General features: G+C 38.9%; 1 protein-coding gene across 1 annotated transcript in view; it reads right to left on the reverse strand.

The window, feature by feature from the left end:
• Tim23 (translocase of inner mitochondrial membrane 23) overlaps nt 1-16,398 on the reverse strand; it is a 117,445-nt gene extending 101,047 nt beyond the window's left edge. The window contains exon 1 of the mRNA XM_090379456.1: nt 16,215-16,398. Coding sequence (XP_090235582.1) covers nt 16,215-16,275 — 61 coding nt within the window. The 5' untranslated portion in view covers nt 16,276-16,398. The remainder of the gene's footprint in view (nt 1-16,214) is intronic.
• Between the last annotated feature and the right edge of the window lie 6,220 nt (nt 16,399-22,618).

Genomic DNA, 22,618 nt, shown 5'->3' on the forward strand with positions numbered 1-22,618 from the left:
GGACAAGCAGTCTCTGACAACATAAAGTTTCCTATAACTTGAATCCTCTAACAATGGCATTTCATCTTTTAAGTACTTGTACCATTTAAATAATCCATCCCTTAAAGTTTATTCACTGTGTGCTTTAACAATCACTTCTAGTCTCTGATGCTGATATTTAAACAAGTTCATAGATCTATGTCCGAAAAATTGACATTCTCATTAATTATGTGTAAATTCTTCTGTAACAGGTAAATCTTTGCATATGTCCAATGAGCACACTGGCTACTGTAAAAAATTCTATAAATTATAGGTTACAAAATAAAGTTATTAATTGATGTTCAGATATTCTTAACAACTTCAGGCCTGAAATTTTTTGATTGTACCTCGTATTATTATTAGCCATATAGTGCAAGGAAGCCTGAGGCTTATGCTCCACCAGCTGAAAAAAAAATTTCCGAGTTACCCTGGGAGAGTGAGAGTGAGTCAGAAGTAGAAGTGAATCACCAAGAAAGAGAAGAATGATGATATCCAGCTCAGGACAGTGTGCCAAGCCCACACTCACCAGATATGAAATCCTGGGGTTAACAGGGATAATAGGCCATAAGTAAATACCTATCAAAAAGTTACCATATTTTTACATTTTTTTTAACAGTCAATGGGATTTTAATGTTAATTAGCATTAGCAAGGGCACATGATGCAAGAAAGCAAGCTTATATAGCATCAGCCAAAAAAAAAAACACCTCCCCCCCCCCCCCAACTCTCATTTCACTCATCCATCTGTTCCAAATGTTTTTCTAGTTCTGCCTTGAATCTGTTTAAGCTATCAACTTCTACAACGACAGATGGAAGTTTGTTCCAGCAATCAACCACCCGCTTGCTAAAGGCAAACTTCTGCACATCCATCCTACAACTGATTTTTCTCAATTTGAATTTATGCCCTTTCAGGCGACTATTCTGAGCAAGAGGAAGAACCCCATCAGCATTGAACATGGTCAAACCATTCAAGGCTTTATATACCTCAATCAGATCATCTTGCAGGTGCCTAGTCTCCAGACACTGTAATTTGCAAAACTTAAGCCTTTCTTCATAAGAGCAACCCTTTGTTCCGTTCACTAATCTTGTTGCCCTTCTCTGTACTTGATCCAACAGCTCTACATTCTTCTTAAAATGAGGCCTAAACACCATGGGCTACTCTTTGCTTTTGTTTCTGGCTGAACTGAATCATCATGACCAAAGGAATACCATTAAACAAAGAGTTAAAATAGTTTCACATTATGAAGTCAGGGTGCAATAATAGATTGATAATATGAAGTTTAGGGTCCAACAGTTGTTTTTTTTAAAAGTTCAACTCTAATTTCCATCTAACTGCTATTAAAAACAAAGTTGCATAATCTTTCCAAGCTTACAATAAGAAATATATTGGTGGAGAAATGAAAGAGGAAGATATACAACCTTGAACTAAAGGACAAATTAAAACTCAAATGAAAAACTCTGCACAAAAGTGTTTCCATCCAGGGCAATCAACGTTGCAGAATATATTTGAAAATATGCATCATGTGCAGCAGATATACCGACACTCCTCTAGTGCTGGGCATATTCTATACACTAAATACAGTAAAATTCATGTATTTACATATCTATTAGAATTGCATCGGTGTGAATTTCAGGATTTCTCCAACATAATATTTGCTTTTGATCAGCATCATTAAAAGTATTTTTTAATCAGAAAAGTTGAAAAAGTTCTTTATGACAGGTGTACTGAAAATTCCTTCTCATGAAATAAATACTGTTTTACTGCTAGATAATGCACGCACCTGCTCACCCTAATGCTGAGAGATTAATTAGCAGGGATGGGAGAATTAAATGTGTTTTTCTGTCTCCTAACACTACTTCACTAATACAACCGATGGATCAGGGTGTAATCGTTGCATGTAAGAGGTTGTATAAGAAGTAGTTTTTGGAAGAAACAGAAGAAGATACAAGGGGCACAGGACACTGCAAAATTTACATGCACACAACATCAACCCTTCCCCCAATTAGGCCGTTTAATCAAGGACCTACTGTATTAAAATATTTGACCATGGATTTGTAGTTGAAAAAAGGAACTTAAAAACAAGAAGCAAAGTACTTCCAGTAGTACTACCTTGGGCAATGCTTGGAAGAAGTTGTACAGCGTCAAACCTGAAATGGACTTTGAGCGAGTTGAGGCGTCTAATTTTCGGGACATTCTTCTGAGGGCCGACAACAAAAATGCAACTGAGAATTATGTGGAACAGTGGCTCAAAAATGATGAAGATGATCCGGGCTATCAAATTTTTTCTGAAGGAAAGATTGTGGAAGTGTTCTTCATGGAGAAGAAGAGAACGATGATGACAAAGAATCAGTTGCACCTCATCCTAAATTGTCTGTTATAAGACAACATATGGACGACATCATACATTATATTAAATTATCATCAGACCCTGATGTGCTCCTTGTTATGAACATTTTAGAGAATTTCGATCTACAGTAATAAGGAAGCAGCACCAAGGTGTAAGGCAACTGATTTCTTCAAGATCACTTCATCAACGACCTGTTTCACCAGAACGGAATTCCAGCAAGGAATTAACACTTTTTCCTCCATATGACAGTTGTTTCTGACTCTGAAAATTGTGATTATTTCAATTAAGTTAATATTAATATTGAATATTATGAATCTTTTTTTAATGGAGTTTAAGAATTTTAAGGTATTTTTTCCCTCTAAAATCGATATTTAAATGAAAAAAACTAATGTTCACATCGAAAACAACTTTGTGTGAGCTTTAAGAAAAAATAAATAAAAAATAAGTAGTGGAAACACTCCATTACATTGTATAGTTTCTGATGTGTTTAATTAAAAGTTTGGTTCCTGTTGCAAATTTGTTTTTATATTTTTAACAGATGTTTTAGTGGCATGTATAAATTACTCAATATACATTATATTTATTCATACTTATACATTATAATAGCATTTTAATACATCCTGTACATTGCAAGTTCTTATTAATGTTTTTAAAATACATTCGATTTAACGGACTTTCGGCAACAGCGGACGCCCCTTCCCCCAATTAGGCCATTAAATCAAGGACCTACTGTATTAAAATATTTGACCATGGATTTGTAGTTGAAAAAAGGAAATTTAAAACAAGAAGCAAAGTACTTCCAGTAGTGCAACTGTGGTCGATGAAAATGAACACAATATTGTCAACTTCAAAGTAATGAACAATTGCAGCCTTTTGTTCCCCAAACATCCTAAGTGAAAAAAAAAAAGTCCGAACCAGCTAATAAAAGACCAAAATGAAAGTATAATGACAGTTATTTGAATTTCAGCTTTAACATGTGTTGGAAATAAAGATGCTCCTGATGCACAGTGTGCGTCATATGTAATAAAATATTAGCAAACAGTTCTTTGGCTCCTGTTAGACTTGTGTTTTGTAAGTGTTCCGTGAATACGTTGTGAAATGAAAAATGTTCCATGGCTAAAGAAGTTTGGGAAATACTGCATTATATAAAGGTCTGACTGTATCTGTATATCATTGACAAAACCCCATGAGCTGCACTGGAAGCCTGTCTGCATTGCTGAAAGAACTTCATATCTGACTCCACAATTACTCCTAGGTCTTTTTCATTTCCACTACCCTGATTGTATTACCACACAGTTCATACATTACTCTGGGGTTACTGCTATCCATTTGCAGTACTTTGCATTTGTCAATATTAACCTTCAGTTGCCATTTCTCAACCCATCTGCCTAACTATTCTAGATCTAGTTGAAATAGCATACCTTCATTACTGTCATTAGCCACCCTGCCAACCTTTGTATCATGTGCAAATTTGGACATTATGCCTCATATATCAATATCATTATTAAACATAGAAAACAACAATGGGCCCAACTCTGAACCGTCAGTGACACCACAAATAACATCAGACTATGAAGAACAGTGCCCATTGATTACCACTCTGTCTTCTCCCACTTGCCATCCCTTTATCCATAGCAGCAACTTGCCCTTAATGCCACAATGCTCCAATTTGTACAGCAGCCTTCTATGTGCAACAGTATCAAAAGCTTTTCTGAAACCAATGTACAGTCGGACCTCTCTTTAACGAACTTCCATAAAATGAATTTTTCTATGTAGCGAATTTTTTTAATTTCCCCTTGGTCATTACATTGAAAATAGTTTCTGTATAACAAAGAAAATTTCCATATAACAAACAAGAGATGTACCTACTGGACTCACAGAAGAAAATAAGGCCCTGACCAAATATGTGCAAGAACTGTTCACCAGATGCAGAACCCTAAACGCAATCCATAGGGAACACTAGAACCTTCTGAGCCAACACCTAGGATTTTGACCGTGACACATACTACCTACCTGGACTGGTCAACAACCCATGCTTGATTAAAACCCTGACGAGACACAGACTAAATGACAGACCCAATCTTTCACTTTGGATGGATCTTGTACCCAAGAGTTGCTATTTATTATTTTATTTGGTTTTTTTTAGGAGCATTAGCAACAGTATCAAAAGCTTTTCTGAAACCCATGTACAGTTGGACCTCTCTTTAACGAACTTCCATAAAATGAATTTTTCTATGTAGCAAATTTTTATATGGCCGGAGCAATATGGCCAACTAAGGCCATATTGCTCCGGGATATGCGGTGGTCATTCCCTGACCTTTCCGCATCCTCCGTATCACAGGCTCGAACCCCGGTCTAATCAAGAAGCGTGTGCTACGCACTGCTGCTCCTGCCTACGGAAGCGCCCCAAGAGTTGCCTTCATCAGATAGAGACACCAGTACAAGCTGACAACCAACAGGAATGGGTCGCTCGAACTGTGCCCACAACTACCTGACCCTGCTCAACTGAAAAAAGTCACCGGACTGAAATGACTGTAATCACCTTAGGAGTGAAGACCACCAGGTACTACTCTACTGAGAGAAAACCACAAGCCACTCTGTGACCTGGCTGGATTGGACATTTCTTTGATCATGACTGCAGATATGCTGCTGCATAGCCGGCTGGACTGGGCACCCTGCCTGGCCGACTTTCTTTCTCTATCCTGGCAGGGGGGAGGGCACAGCCTCTCCATCTTCTTCCCTCCCCGCTGCCCCCTATTTTCCTTCTGGTAAGGCATGGGCATGCCTCACTGACATACTTGGGGTCATCTCTACTGACCCCATATTTCTCTTTTTCCCCAGCTTTCAGTCCCCCCCCCACACACTCCTAAACCCCACACAATCGAAATTTAAATTCAAAATTTAACTGCTTAGCTGTGCATCACTCTTTAAGACTCCTAACCTTATAACATTTTACCCCTGAAAATTGCAAAAAAATTTTTTTTTTTTTTTACATAGATCCTAGCCACTGAAATCTCAGGAAATTAGGTGACAGGACCTGCCAGAGTACTTATTTAAAATACTGGTGTACCTGGTCTGCCTCCACGGGGCCAAGTGTGGACAATGGTGGGCCCCAATAGGGGTCAACAGCTAAATAGCCAGATAAACAACGGTACAAGACACTACACTTAACAATATCCATACGCTTTTAAATCTCTGGTCTTTATAGCATACTGTAACACACGAAAATGTATACCATGCGAAGATGGGGGAATTAGACCCTAAACAAACTTTACGGTTTAAAACAAACTGATTTCGAGAGACTTGGGTACGCATTGTTCGCACCTCTGGCCTTTAAGCAATAGAGCTGACACTTTTGAAATCAAGAATTAAGAGCTAAAAGGATTAAGAATTAATCACTTTAGCTTTTAATAGCTAAAGGGTCTAATTCTTAAGAGCATTTCACAATTTAATGGTGTCCATAAATCCTCTACTCTACCAAGAAGGGGAGCTGGTTTACTGCTACCTATGTGTCCACAGTATACTGGCAAAGATTAAGGCATATTCCAGACACGGACAGCTCTGGTCAACCAGTTTTCTATTGTAAGCACACTATTAGAGAATTAGGATAGTGTGATTTTCCTTTATCCCAGAAATTCATCTGCTCTTTCGCAGAAATGAGTCATCCACACTTTAACTAAATTTTACCTGTCTCTGTATGGTAGTAGTAGTAGTAGTAGTAGTAGTGGCACTTGATGCAAGAAAGCAAGTGTAGGAGCTTATGCAGCATCAGCCAAAAAAAAAAAAAATCACACCATACCCTCCAAATGCCTGTCCAGTTCCTCCTTAAATTTATTTAACCTATCAACTTCCAAAACGACAGATGGAAGTTTGTTCCAGCAATTAACCACCCGCTGGCTAAAGGCAAATTTCCGCACATCTATTCTACATCTATCCTTTCTTAATTTGAACTTATGTCCCCATAGGTTCGTATTCTGAACAAGTGGGAGGATCCCATCAGAATTCAGCGTGCTCAACCCATTCAAGGCCTTATAGACCTCAATCAGATCACCGCGCAGGTGCCTAGTCTCCAGCCACTGCAATTTGCAGAACTTAAGCCTCTCTTGGTAAGAGGATCCCTTCATTCCCCTCACCAATCGTGTTGCTCTTCTCTGTACACGCTCAAGCAAATCTACATCCTTCCTAAAATGAGGCCTCCAGACCTGTACGCAGTACTCAAGGCGTGGCCTGACCATTGCCTTATACAGAGGGACAATCACCTCCTTTTCCCTGCTAGCAAAATTCCTATATATCATTGACAAAACCCCATGACCTGCCCTAGCAGCCTGTCTACATTGCTCAGAAAACTTCATATCTGACTGCACAATTACTCCCAGGTCTTTTCATTTTCTACCGCCTTAAGTGTAGTACCATACAGTTGGTACGTTTCTCTGGGGTTACTTCTACCCATATGCAGTACTTTGCATTTGTCAAGGTTAAACTTCAGTTGCCACTTCTTAGCCCATCTGCCCAAATTATCTAGATCCTGTTGCAGTAGCACACTGCCATTACTGTCATTAACAACCCTGCCAACCTTCGTGTCATCTGCAAACTTCGACATTAAGCCTGATATACCTTCATCAATATCATTGATATATATACAAAACAACAGTGGACCCAACACCGAACCCTGTGGGACTCCACTAATAACATTAGTCCACGAAGAGCAGCACCCATTGATTACCACCCTCTGTCTTCTCCCACTTAACCATCCTTTTATCCATTGTAGCAACTTACCCTTAATACCATTCTGCTCCAATTTGTACAGTAGTCTTCCATGCGCAACAGTGTCAAAAGCTTTCCTGAAATCCAAGTATATGATATCAAAATTATTTTTTGCATCCAGTTCCTTTGTGACCACATCATAATAACCAATCAAATTTGTCAGACAAGACTTTCCCTTAACAAACCCATGCTGTGTCTGAATTATTGCTGCAGTCTTGTCTAGATGATCCTGCAATGTATCTTTAACCAGTGACTCCATTATTTTACCCGGAACAGAAGTTAAACTAACTGGTAGATACAAGTGGTCCCTAAATCAGTTTTGTTTTAGCTGCTGTGCAAATAACCTTACAATGTCTAAGAAGAAATCCTTGAGAGTAGTGAAAAAAGTGTAAGTGCTTAATAGTGTAGATTGGGGCATTAAAAAAAAAAAAAAAAAAAAGAAATCACTTTAAAATTTGGTATCCCTGCCAGACTGTCAGCCATTCTGAAAAACCATGTTACAATTATCACTGTTTGAGGAAACGGAACTGGGTTCTGTTTCCTCAAACAGTGATTATTTTATTTATTCATTATTAAGTTATTTATTTTATTTATTATTAATTAATTTATTTATTTATTATTATTTTTTTTTTTTCCTTTTTTGAATTCCAGAAAATTGCAAAATTATGCCTGTATGAGGATGTAGATGTAGCCGTTTTTAAGTGGGTGAAGTTTATTCAAGACCAAAACATGCCTATATCGGGGCAATTAATAAAAAAAAAAGGCAATGGAGTACACATTTTCTGGAACATAAAACATTCCAAGCCAGGTCTGGTTGACAGGACAAATTTAAAAAGTGCCATGGCTTACTCAAAAAGGTTATTTCTGGTGAAAGTGGGGTTGCAATTGAAGAAGACTGTACCCATTGGAAAGAAACAGTTTTGAAAAACAATTATGGAGAACTACGAGCCCAAAGACATATTCAACGTTGATGAAATAGGTCTTATTTTTTAAATGTTTGGTGAACAAGACACTGACTTTTAAAGGTGATAAATGTGTAAGCAGTAAATAAGGAGAGTATGCAGTCTTGTTTGGTGAAAATATGGCTGGTAATGAAAAATTGAAGCTTTTTTGTAAAAGTAAACAACCCCGATGTTTCAAAGGAGTAAAGTCATTAGAGTTGGACGACAACAAAAAAAAGCTTGGATGACAGGTGATATTTTTGAACAGTGGATTTTAATTTCAATAGAAAGATGACGAAAGAAACAGAAAAATCACTTTGATTGTCGGCAACTGCCCTGCCCACCTTCACTTGGTAATCTTGAAACTTACAAGTGTGAAATCTTGTTTTCTTCCCTCCAAATACCTCGTCTAAACTGCACCCAGTGGACCAAGGCATAATCAAGAATTTGAAAATGCACCACCAAAGGAGCATAGTGAAAAATATTATACTGAGAATAGAAACCAACCAACCTATAGATTCTGTTATAGATTTGCAGATGGGCTTACAGAATTTGCAAAAGCGGAGTCAAGATGTGATGGAAAACGATTAATTGTTTTGCTAATCTATCAGGGGCCCTTCCCCTAGACCTATATATAGCTAATAGAAGCTGCATCTACAAGCACATAAAAGGCCTACCAACCTCACTCCTTGGAATAGACCGCAATCCTGCTAAAAATATCAAACAGGAAAAAATAAACCTATGGAATAAACTCCTCTCCCTTTGGCAGGTTAGATGGGATGAAAGTCCCACTAAACAGGTCACCAGACTTTTTATCCCGGATGTCACCTTTGCCATGAGTATGTCCTACATCCTAACAGGACATGGTGCTCTTAAAGCGAAACTGTTCCAATTTGAACTGGCGACAAATCCTCATTGCTCCTGTGGGGAAGAGGAATCCTGGAACCACATCCTATTTCCCTGCCCCAACTACAAAGAACAATGGGCAACTCTTAAAAATAAGGTTCAGAAATCAATCTTAAAGCCTTAATTGAAAATGAGACTAATTTTCAAGCCCTTCAAATCTTCACCAACGATGTCCTCAGCAGAAGAATGCAGATATTTCATCATCACACTGGATAATTCAACAAGCTCTTGTGGGCTGTTCCCTGTGTCACCTACCAGTCATCCTGGACTTGAATTCTTTTTATCTTTGAGGTTGTTCAGAAATGTCAACCACTTGTGTGTTTTTTTTATTATTATTATTTTATTTATTCATTATTAAGTTATTTATTTTATTTATTATTAATTAATTTATTTATTTTTTTTTTTTTTTTTCCCTTTCTGCTGGTACTCAGGACTGGGCATCCTGAGTACAGGATTGCTGGCATCCACTGGTATTGCACAACCTCCAGTGGATGTGGAATTTTAGCACACTACTGAGGCACAGATGGAAGATTATGCCCGGCTCCACATGCCTCGGGACAGGCATCAGGCAGCAGTTGCTCAGGTGTTGACTGCTCACATTTCAGGCCCTGTTTACACATATTCTGTAGTCAAGAAAGAGAGTATTTGTGGAGATGGACCCAGGTACTGGAATACAAACAGGCCACATACACCAATGAGCCAAAACATTACGACCACCTACCTAATATGATGTTAGTCCTCTGCGTGCAGCCAAAACAGCTTGTACCCGGAGAGGCATGGACACTACAAGATTTCTAAATGTATCTTGTGGTACCTGGTACCAACACATAACTAGCCAAAACATTACGACCACCTACCTAATATGATGTTAGTCCTCTGTGTGCAGCCAAAACAGCTTGTACCCGGAGAGGCATGGACACTACAAGATTTCTAAATGTATCTTGTGGTACCTGGTACCAACACATAACCAGCAGATCCTTTAACTCCTGTAAGGTGTGTGGTTGAGGAACACCACAGATCAGAGTTGCTGTTCCAACACAAACCACAGGTGCTCGATGGGATTGATGTCTGGGGAATTTTGAGGCCAGGGCAATACCTAGAAGTCTTCCTCATGTTCCGTGAGCCAGTCTCGAACAATCTGGGTGGTGTGGCATTGCGCATTATCCTGCTGAAAATGGCACTGCCAGAGGGGAAGACCGTTGTCATGAAAGGACGCACCTGGTCAGCAATGATGTTTAGGTAGGTGGTAGACGCGAGAGTGTCCGGCACATGGATGACTGGACCCAGGGTATCCCAGCAGAACATCGCCCAAAGCATGACACCGCCGCCACCGGCTTGTTTTCGTCCCACAGTTATTCAGATGCCATCACTATCCCCAGGTAAACAACGCATACATACCCTGCCATCCAAATGGTGCAACAGGAAGTATGATTCATTGGACCAGATGACCTTCTTCCAATCACTCAAGGTCCAGTTTTGATGCTTGCATGCCCACTGAAGGCGCGCTGTGTCACTGGTGAACTGTGGTTAGCATGGGCACTTGGAGCAGCCTGCGGCTTCGCGGCCCCATTTTCAGCAGGGTTTGACGTGCTGTGTGTTGTGACACATTACACCCGTCATCAGAATTCCAATTACCGGCGAGTTCTGCCACAGTTTTCCCCCCCCTTCTATTGCTACATACCATCCGGGAGAGCCTTTGCTCACCTCGAGCATCAATGAACCATGGTCGTCCAACACTTCACTGGCGATTCGTAGGTTCCCCCTCCTCGGACCACTTTCGGTAAGTACTAACCACGGCTGACTGTGAGCATCCCATCATCTCTGACCCAGTTGTCTGGCTGTTACAATTTGGCCTTTGTCAAACTTGGCTGCCTTTGCCATCTGAAGAACAAGAGTAACACTGATTAACGGAGCTCAGTATCAGGTGTTTTTTTATGCTGTGTCACGACCTGCACCGTAGTTCACCTACAGTTGCTTCGATTTGTATAATGACTTGCTAGTCATAATGTTTTGGCTCATCGGAGTACACACACAAATGTCACTGATTGTGCATACATGCATTTCTTTTACTTTTGAGTCCCTTTGAGAGTTGTTACGTTTTACAATTTTGTAAGAGAAGCTCCATTTTCTGCTGGAGTTTCTTACAGGTTCAAATGATTGTAAAGAGTTTGCTTATGTATTTTTGTAAATAAATAAAAAATAAAATAAAATTCTAATTAACAGCATTGAGAGGGATGAACTACTACAAGACATTGAGCAATCTTGGTTAGAACTCCAAGCGAGAGGTTTGAGCAGTGGAGAAATTGTTCTTGAACAATTTTTAGGAGGTGATAATAATGTCATAGTAGTTGAATATCAAAGTGACTCCAACATTTAGGAGAATATTCAAAGAACTAGTGACAATATTGATGATGAGTTGAATGGAAATGAGTGCAATATTAAACCCTTCAAACATGAAATGTTGGCAGAATTTGAAACTTTGCGTCGAGGCCTTCAGTGTGAAGAAAATGTGCCAGAAAATATATTTGAGTGCTTAAACTAATGCAAACATTTTTATGAACGATATATAATAAAATCCAGTGTACAACAAAAAATAACCAAATATTTTACAAAATAATTCTTAAAAGTGTACTAATATATTGTGCGTATTAATAAATTAGTTGTATTTAGATTAATGATGCTATTGCACCACTTAATATATACCTAGTCTAAATTAATTGTTTTTAAATGTTAGAAAATGTATTCATTCCCACTTATTTCTGCTTTATTTCCCATATTTTACTGTATTTCTGAATGTTGAATTACAGTATTTTTCATTGTTGAAAAGGTCATATTTCTTTATAACAAAATTTCTGTATAAAGAATTTTTTCAAGCGAACGATTGATTTCATTATACAGAGGTCCAACTGTATATGATATCAAAATTATTTTTTGCATCCAGTTCTTTTGTGACTGCATTGTGATATACAATCGAAATGGTCAGACAAGATTTCACCTTAAACTCATGCTGTCTAAAGTATAATTGCTTGTCTACAAAATTATTACTTCTTTTACCTGTGACTCAATTATATTCCCTGGAACACAAGTTAAACTAACAGGTCTGTAATTACTTGTGTCACCTTTTGAACCCCCTTTGTGAATTGGGGTTACATTCACACATCTCCAGTCCACAGGGACTTCCTATGAATCCAAGGATGTTCTTTTAATTACGGCTAAGGGTTTGCTTACTTCCTTCACTGCCTACTTTAATGTAATTGAATAGATTCCATTCACTTCGGGTGCCTTTCTTATGTTTAACTTCCAAGAATTTCTCTTCCACTTTCCTTTCAGTTATTACAAAATCATTTAACTCCCTATTAGAGTTTGATAAACTTCTGGCATCCCCTTCCCTAAAGAATTCTTCATTTTTGAATGTAGATGCAAAATATTCTAAGTTTGTCAGCAACCTGAGCAGGATCATCAACGGTCGAACCATCAATATCAATCAAGTGGAGCAATCTGATTCATCCCCTTCCTTCTAGTGGTTAAGTCTGCTATTTTTCTTCATATCCTTTGCCAAAGATTTCTCATAATCTGCCTTAGCTGCCTAACGTCCTTTGGGCCTTGATTGCAGACTAACTTAAGATTCTGTGTTGCCTAATAATTTATATGCATCCCATGCATTTTTTTTTTTTATCTACCAAGATTCTCATTAGATCATCTGACATCCTGACCGGGCTAGCCGGGTAGGTAAAGTGCCTGCCTGGCAACCCAAAGGTCGCGGGTTCGATTCCCGCCTCGGGTTGGATATCACGATGGTGCCGAGCCAACCGGTTGGTTGGATATCCCGGCCACGATACATGAAGGAAGCAAGAAAAAAACTGGTTCCTTCGTGTATTGATCACATTATACGAAATAAATAAATAAATCTGACATCCATTTAAGCCTAAACCTTGAACAGTATTTCTTAGTTGGTATGAAAGGTCTAGTAGCTTCCAAAGTTAATTCCTTGAATGCTTCCCATTTAGAATTTGTTGTTGGTAACATCATCAGTTGGATCCCACTGTATAGAATTTAAAAAAAACTGTCCCAAACCACTGTAGTCACCTCTATGAAAGCAAAAACCCTTCCCTTTGCCCTCGACAGTAGTTACGTCTTTAAGTAAATCCCAAATCAATACATTGTGATCACTGCCACTTAGTGGGTTCTTTTATCAGCCAATTCTTAATGCATGAATAAACACTACTGATAATCAGATCAAGAGCATTACTCCTGATTGCCTCTCTAACATGCTGCTGTGAAAAAACATTCACCCAATAAATCCACCAAAGTCTAGATAGTCTATGATTGACCTTCCACAAGTTCCAGTCTATATGGAAAGTTAAAATCGCCCATTATAAGACATTCTGATTTACCGGCCCAATCTTTTCTCCATGCAGCTGGGATGAGAGAAATAGACTGGCCCAGTCTATTTCTCTCTCATTAGAGTCACTGTACTCATTAGTCATTAGACCAAAAATGGAAGGAGTGTATAATACACTCCTTCCATTTTTGCATTCCCAGTGCTTATGTCACAACAACTGAATCAACATTGCACTGGCCACCCATGTCAAATGAATGCACTACATTAGATTTTATATATGATTTTTAACTAAAAGCATAATCCCTCCTATTCCATCTGTCCTTTCTGTATTGTACTCTCCATATTCAAATTCTGCATCCTTTATATCTGAGTGACACCATCTCTGAAATCCCAAAAATGTCTGTATTTGATGTCTTGACCAGCATTTCAAATTCACCAAATTTATTTATTATATTCCTAGCACTGGTGTACATGTACCTTTTTTGGCTCTTAGTAGCCCCAACACAGCCCATGTATTCCTAGCAGTCCACGAAATCCCAAGCACCTTGTTTTCAAGGCTGCTGCTCGTTCTAAGAGAAGCAATGCAAGAATCACTTTCACATCTGACTGCTGCTATTGTTAATGTGTTAGTCTGTATATCCCTCCAAGTTAGCAGTTTTCTGACTCGCCTAACACTGCCTTGATAGCATCAGCAAATATTCTTGCAATCTTTCTATTTAAGTGTATCCCATCCTTGTAGAAACAGTCTACCCTGTTAGCACAAACAATTCTGAGAAAAATTCTACCCCCCCATAAGCATTGCACAATCTCTCCACAGCAGAATTTATTGACAAGGTTCTCATCATATACTCCTTCCTATTGTGTCTGGGAAGAACTGCAGACACTTTAAAATTTAACCCTAACTCAACTTTTTCAACACTGCCCTATACTTTGCAGTTTGTAGATATTCTACTCCTAATGTCATTAGTGTTAATATGTAAAACAATATCACCATTTGTCCCCTTAAAAGATGTTATCTGCTCTACACGTCATCAATTTTTTCCCCCTGGCAGAAATACCCTGGTCCTATTCCACCTACCTATTTTTCACAATTTTCTTGTACCCTATCTCCATGGTACAATGAATAGAAACATATACATAACTGGTAATTCATTTGGTCACAAGTTTAAAGTACAGAAAAAAAACTTATGAAAGTTTCAGAAATTCATAAACAGTAATTGTGCAACTGCACGAGCATATATGAAATGCAAGAGCATGTATGGAACTATGAAAAGTGACTAAAATCCCATTGAATAAGCTATAAAACAAACAAACAAACAAACAAAAAAACCCTGTTGTTTTTTCATTTAACACAGTTAAAGCAATTTTTTTTTTAATAGGTACAGATTATCCTCTGCCTGTACATATAAAAGTTTGTAGGCAGAGTGTGGAAAGGTAAAAGGCTAACATGGAGAAGGACAGAAGTTGATAAGAAGTAATTAGAAAAACTTAATGCTGCGTATCCTATGATTTCAATGCCTTCTTCCAGGGCCAGCTGCCAGAATCAAAGTAAAAAGCAGCAAGAAGGCCTCTGTTCCTGACATGTAATATATGCAGTGGGTGGCAGATTTTAAAAGCCAGTGTAATAAATAAGGGTAGAAATTTAAATTATAAGCATATGTATATTTCATGGCTGACCCTATGCTGGCGCAGGAAGAAGGCATTGGAATCATAGGATATGCAGCATAAAGTACTTCTAATTACTTCTTATCAGCTTCTGTCTTTCCTTGCTCTCCATAGTTACAATTTCAGTTCTGTTAGCCCTTTACCTATTCCACACTCTACCTACAAACTTATGTATTCATTCTGGTTGTTGGGTTTCCTTTGATTAATTTTGGCAGTGTCCCTGGTCCATAAACCATTAATGAGTACACTGTTACATTCCTTGTAAAATTTTTATAAATAATTTATATATACGTATATATATATATACATATTTTTTTTTTTTTTTTTTCATTTTAATAGCGAGATATGAATAAATATTTCCCTTGCATAAGTCAGAAACTGTGATTCATGTAGGTAATCGAATAATAGTTGCTGACTTTTATTCAAGGGCATATAGTGATAAAATATTAGCTTCCCATATTCATGTTAAGAATTAATATTTTGTGTGGGGGGGGGGGGCAGGTTTCGCATATTTTCATTTCTCGCTACTAAACTGGATATTTTAATTGCGAGATATGAAGGGCGGTATTCCCCTACATGCCCGTTTAAAAATCGAAAACTGATTCAATTAAGTTTATACAAGTTGTCATTTCGTACCCCTTCCGATTCCTGTATAGATAGATGTGGGGAGGGAACAATATTTCCCATGTCTTTTGTATAAAAGTCAAGAACTGTGATTTTTTTCATTTCTGCTATCTGAAAAAATTGGAAGCACTCGTGGTGAAAACGGAAAAACGATAGTTTATTAATTAAAAAAAAAAAAAAAAAAACTGGACAGACAAAATATTTTAAGAAAGCATTGGGAAGGTATTAAATAGGATAGTTCAGCCTGAAAAATATCAAAAAAGGGATTTTTTGTTCGCACACCTTGCCCGCACACTTAGCAAATGGATAAATGAATGGGAAATGTTTTTTTTTTTTTTTTTTGCTGATATTGTATAAGCTTGCTTGCATCATGTCACTACTAATGCTAATCATACTTCCCAGCATCAGACCGTGATTCGATTTCTTCCCTGCTTTCTCCCCGAAATCAGCACGGTTCACAGTGAGCACGTACAGTGCGAAATCGAACCATATTAAATACTAAAAATGCACAGCCCATCGTTATTAAATACAATGAAAGTGTATATTCTTCTTGATCGGAGGTCAATAAACAGAAATTTTCATCAAAATATATTTCATTTAATACTCACGTGGTAATAAGTTTGGGTCTACTGACGGATATAAATTTATATATCCGCTCTGTCTATCCATTTCTTCCTCAAAAACAACTCTACTAGTTTCAAATAAATATAAATTTTCACCACATATTCACACTTACTAACAGAAAACCATTTTGGAAAGAACCTTAGACATGCGCACGTGTATGCCAATAGTACGAAAAGAATCCTGAAACCAGTGAGCTCTAATGTTTGACTGCATTCTCAAACGAAAACGTTTTCATCTTCAAGTAGAGTTAAGTACAGAGATTACAGTTTAGGCATTGGTGAGTGCGCAAAAGCAACAAAACCTATGGCGTTCTTTCTAAGAAGCTTGCAATTTACTCTCCCATAGTTACTTTTTTCTACATTTGTAGCACTGTATCTCGTTTTTGTAACACAGCCGAAATTTTGATTCTCATGACAGATTATAGATTTGTTGCTATTTACTCCACTGAAAACGTCTGCGCAAGGGTGTCAGAGGAATCATTAAAATCGTTAAGGGAAATGAAAATATAAGGGAATTCAATTATTATTATTATTATTATTATATTAGGGGTTCCCGTCATTGACTACATAAACCCGTATTTGTGCCTGTAAATTGCGTGTGTAATCTGGTCGATTTGCCTTTTTTTTTCTGGATGAAAAATCCGTTTCTGGGAGAAAAAAAAATTTATGTACGCCTGAGATCGACTAATTCAGCCACGGAGTGAAAAAAGCCCATTAAAGTTCCTCGTGTCATCGACGGATTTCGAACCCAGCCTTTTCCACCCGGTGTGGAGAGGACAGTGACCATATTGCTGTGCCACACGCGCAGTCAAGCGAAAGGAAATGTAATCCTATCTGAGAGGGAGGGAAATAAACGCTGTTATTGTTGTTGTATAGTTTAGGGTAGGTGACCAGACGTCCCGTTTTAAACGGGATCGTCCCTCTTTTCAGCCGTTGATCCCATTGTCCCGAGAAAATGTAAACGGGACACCAAATGTCCCGATTTTTAAACAACGCTTCCTATTTCTCTTAATTTTCCTCATTTTCGTAAACTCTTACCTAACTATGAAATTTTTTTGCAAATTAGTAAAGAGGCTTGCCTATTTCCAATAGATGGCACTATAATCCGGTATGTTGTGATCCAGATAGCTTTCACATAGTTTTCACAGGTGGCATTACACTGGGCTGCAACTTTATTAGGTACACCCCCCCCTGCTGTGCACCCAAATTGTTTGTCCCACAACATTACAAGTAACATGACCACAGTTGTGGATATAAATGCAGCAGAACAGCCTTTCTAGTATCAGTTAAGCGTACAAACTGAAGCAAGATTGGGGAAAAGGAGTGATTTAACGGAATTCGAAATGGCATGATAGTAGGTGCAAGACGTGCTGGACAAAGCATCTCTGAAACGACAGTTCTTGAACTTTTCACGCACCACAGTTTAAAGGGTGTATCGAGAATGTTGCAACGAACGCAAAACATCTCAACGGCACTCCTGTGGAAAATAATCGCTTGATGAGAGAGAGAGAGGTCAGAGGAAGATGGCTAGAATTGTGTAAGCCAACAGACGGGCCACAATGTCGAACATCACGTCAGAATACAACTTTGATGTGCAGAACAAAATATCTGAACGGACCACTAGTCGCACTTTGTCGCGAATGGGTTACAACAGCCGACGGCCACATCCCGTATCTTTGTTATCAATAAAGAACAAGAGAACACGTGTCCTGTGTGCACAGCAACATCAGTATTGGAAAACAGTTGCTTGCTCGGACGAGTCGGAGTTTCTGGTGCCTCATTGATGGAAGGCTCATAATTTGGCAAAAACAACATGAATCCACGGACCTGTCATGTCTGAGGACTACTGTGCAAGGTGGTGGGAGCAGTGTTGTGATGAGGGGAATGATTTCTTGGCACATGTTGCGTCCATTGATCCCCATAGATTCACGTCTGAATGCCACATCTTACCTAAACATCGTTGCTGACCAAGTGCATCCGTCCATGTTGACAGTTTATCCTCAGTCAGATGGTTAGTGCCAGCAGGATAATGCCCCCGTGCACAAAGCCCGAATCACTATGGAATGGTTCCAGAAACATGACAATGACTTTCCTTTGCTGCAGTGGCCCGTTCAGTCCTTGGATCTCAGTCCTATGAAGCTGTAAAGGGCTGTTCGCTGCAGACCTACACTTCCGTCGAATCTCAAGGAACTGCGAGACACACTCATGTTTTCATTGTACTCCATTCCTGCACAAAGTTTTCAGCATCTTGTTCAATCCATGCCTAGATGAATTCAGGCTGTTTTGAAGGATAAAGGAGGCTCAACACGCTACAAGGTAGATGTACCTAATAATGTGGCAGCACAGTGCAAAACGCACACAACAGTCGAGAATGTGGTTACAAAGGAACCGGATACAAAAAATAATTTTGATATCATATATTTCGATTTCAGGAAAGCTTTTGACACTGTTGCGCAAGGAAGACTATAGTACAAATTGGAGCAGAATGGTATTAAGGGTAAATTGCTACAATGGATAAAAGGATGGTTGAGTGGGAAAAGACAGAGGGTGGTAATTAATGGGTGCTGCTCTTCGTGGACTCATGTTATTAGTGGAGTCCCACAGGGTTCGGTGCTGGGTCCTCTGTTCTTTTGTATATTTATCAATGTTATTGATGAAGGTATATCAGGCTTAATGTTGAAGTTTGCAGATGATACAAAAGTTGGCAGGGTTGTTAATGACAGTAATGGTAGTGTGCTACTGCAACACGATCTAGATAATTTGGGCAAATGGGCTAAGAAGTGGCAACTGAACTAACGTTAACCTTGAAAAATGCAAAGTACTGCATATGGGTAAAAGAAACCCTAGAGAAAAGTACCAACTGTGTGTGGTACTACACTTAAGGTAGTAGAAAATGAAAAAGACCTGGGAGTAATTGTGTCCTCAGATGTGAAGTTTTCTGAGCAATGCAGACAGGCTGCCAGGGCAGGTCATGGGGTTTTGTTAATAAAAAAAAAAAATTTTCTAGGTGGGAAAAGGAGGTGATTGTCCCTATGTATAAGGCAATGGTCAGGCCACGCCTTGAGTACTGCGTACAGGTCTGGAGGCCCCATTTTAGGAAGGATGTAGATTTTCTTGAGCGTGTACAGAGAAGGGCAACAAGATTTGTACGTTGGCATTCGAGGTGAGCGGACGCACTTAGACTAGGGCTCCTCAGTTAAGTGGTTTACTTTTGGATAGTGCTTTTAAATATTTGATTTATTTAGATATTGTTGGATTATTTTGTTATAGGTTTTCCTGTAACTGTTTGATTTTAATAATATTATAGATATAATTTTTTAAAGTTACTTTCATTGATATTTATTTAATTTTATAATGGTAGTTACGAGATCTGCCTTAAACACATCACAGGGTATCGTGACTCACACGGAAATAGCAGATGGCGATTTACGGGTGAGTCATGATTTAATCCGTTGTGGAACCTGTGGAATGTTTTCCAAAGTCGACCTGGTGACTAATCCTACCTCACCTGGGGATTCTTTTCTTTGTGATCGATGTAAGGAGTGCACCGATCTTAAATTACAATTTGGTGCACTGATGGAACAATTTGAATCCCTGAAAAAACGAGTGCTTGCCCTCGAAAATAATGCTTCTGGGAGCTCGTCAGGGACTCAAAACTCCAGCAATCTACCAAGTGATGCACACCCGATTCGAGCCTCAAAACAGAAAAACCAAGTGCAAACTACCCTGGTTAAAAAGGACATTGTTTTATTAGGAGACTCCATTGTCAGGGAAACGGGGAATATTTTTTGTAATAAAGATAGGTGGAGCAGAACCAGGGTATGTCTGCCGGGAGCAACTATTGATGATGTCACCAACAGACTGTCAGATTTTAAAGGGGGTAAAGAAAATATTATTATTCATGTGGGGACAAACTATATTAAACGTACACGATCTGACGATTTGTTGGAAAAATACAGGACCATGCTGAGGAAATGTCGCGAGCTTGGCCATAATGTCTATGTGTCTGCAATTCTGCCCAGACACGATAGGAGGGATTATATGTTAAGAGCCTTGTGGATTAACTCAAGACTTGAAGGAATCTGCAAGGTTTTAGGGGGTAAATTTCTATCAGCATGGCCCACACTTGTAGGTAGAAGGAATTTGTTTTGTAGAGACGGGATACACTTAAACAAAGGTGGTGCAAACGTTTTTGCCAGTATTATTGAGGATACCTTAAAGGCTCAGGGAAACTGCTAGGGGGGATGTGGGTAATACTAACACGCGTTTATCTGATAATATTGGTCAATGTAACTCTTGCACATACCTTAAGAGTTCTTATCTGTTACCCCAACTGGACGTATTATCTAGATGTTCTGGGGCCAGAGACGTTTCACGTGAGCGGGTAGCTAATATCAAGGAAGAGAGCCTGAAAAACTTCAAGGGTTGTGTTAGGGTTGTTAAATATACAAGAACAGTAAATCTTAATTGTTTATACAGTAACGTTAGAAGTGTCGTCAATAAAATGAGCGAATTCGAACTGCTGGTTAAAACAAGTAACGCGGACATAATAGGGCTTACAGAGACGTGGTGCCACCCGGAAATTGGGGATGATGAGTTTCAGTACGGCTTGTATAATGTATTTAGGAAGGATAGAGTAGACAGAAGGGGTGGTGGGGTAATGCTTCTTATCAGAAGCAGCCTGAGTGCGACGATAGCTTTCCCGGATTCAGACATTTCACATGCTAGTATAGAGTCTGTATGGTGTGAGATAGTTGGAAACAAAGGTACAATGCGAGTAGGAGTAATCTACAGACCAGGTGATTGTGAAGACTATGACAAAAGCCTCTACATGCAAATGGAATGGGCAAGTAAGCGTCAATGCCTTATTATGGGTGATTTCAATTTGCCTCTAATTGATTGGAGTAAATGGGAAGGAAACTCGACATGGGGAACAAAATTTTTAAATCAACTAGATGACTGTTATTTGTATCAACATGTCAGGGAAAGTACTAGAGAAAAGAATATCCTAGACCTCATCATCACACATGAATCAGATGACATAACAGCGCTGACAGTAGAGGAACCAGTAGCAGGAAGTGATCATGGAGTTCTACGGTGGATGATGACGAGAGAGGTAGCAGAAGTAAAAGGCAAAGGAATGGGTTTTAATTTCAGAAAAGGAAATTACGATGCCTTAAGGTACTACATGGCCTCTATTAACTGGGTAGATATCGCGCAGAGAATGAATACAATTGAACTGTGGTACGCTTTTAAAACATTAATCACAGATGCCTTGAATGCGCATATACCATTAAAAAAATACTCCACGAGAAGGGTTCCAAGTTGGATGAATAGTGAAGTTGCCACATTACTTGAGCAGAAAAAGGTGGCATGGAAAAGTTACAGAGCAATAAAAAGTACTGAAGCCTATAACAGCTAGAAGGTGATGTGTAATAGAGCCACAGAAAAGGTTCGACAGGCAAAGGCAGTTTATGAGAAATCACTAGCAAACAGAGCAAAGAGGGGGGATAAAGAATTCTTCACATATATAAATGCCAAGAAGAGCAGGACAAACCAGATCGGACCTTTACGTAAGGGAAAGGGGATAGTAATAAATACACCAGCTGCCGTTGCAGATGAACTCAACAGTTATTTTGCATCGATATTTACAAACGAAAAGCCTTTTGTGGCAATGGGAAATTGTGGGAGCGAAGTTAAAAAATATGTAATTAATGATATTGAAATTTCGCAAGATTATTTAATGAAAAAACTTTCAAGCCTACAGACCAGTAAGGCTCCTGGAGTTGATGGAATATACCCTATAATCTTAAGAGAGGCGGCAAGCGAGTGCATTGAACCACTGAGGCTAATTATGCGAGCATCACTAGACTCTGGGGAGATTCCCTTGGATTGGAAAAGTGCAAATGTATCTCCCATACATAAGGGTGGCTCTAAAAGTGAAGTGGGAAATTATCGACCTGTCAGTCTGACTTCAGTAGTAGGGAAAATCATGGAGGCAATGATCAAGGGTGGAATTCAGGATCATTTGGATCGAATTGAAATTCTCAAGGATACTCAGCATGGTTTTGTAAAGGGAAAATCATGTTTAACAAATCTGGTTCGCTATTTCGAAAGGGTCACTCACGAGCTGGATTTAGGGAATAATTTCGACATTGTTTATTTAGATTTCAGCAAAGCTTTTGACTCAGTCCCACATGAGCGGTTGCTTTATAAGCTGGAACAGGTTGGAATCACTGGGAAAATCCTTAGATGGATAGAAGGATGGCTTCAGGGCAGGAGGCAGAGGGTTTTGATAAATGGCTATTCCTCAGATTGGGTTGATGTAAGAAGTGGGGTTCCCCAAGAATCAGTATTAGGACCACTGTTGTTTTTAATTTTCATAAACG

Source organism: Mastigoproctus giganteus, chromosome 8, assembly GCF_048544385.1.
Source record: "Mastigoproctus giganteus isolate SK-2022 chromosome 8, ASM4854438v1, whole genome shotgun sequence".
Lineage (NCBI taxonomy): Eukaryota > Metazoa > Arthropoda > Arachnida > Uropygi > Thelyphonidae > Mastigoproctus > Mastigoproctus giganteus.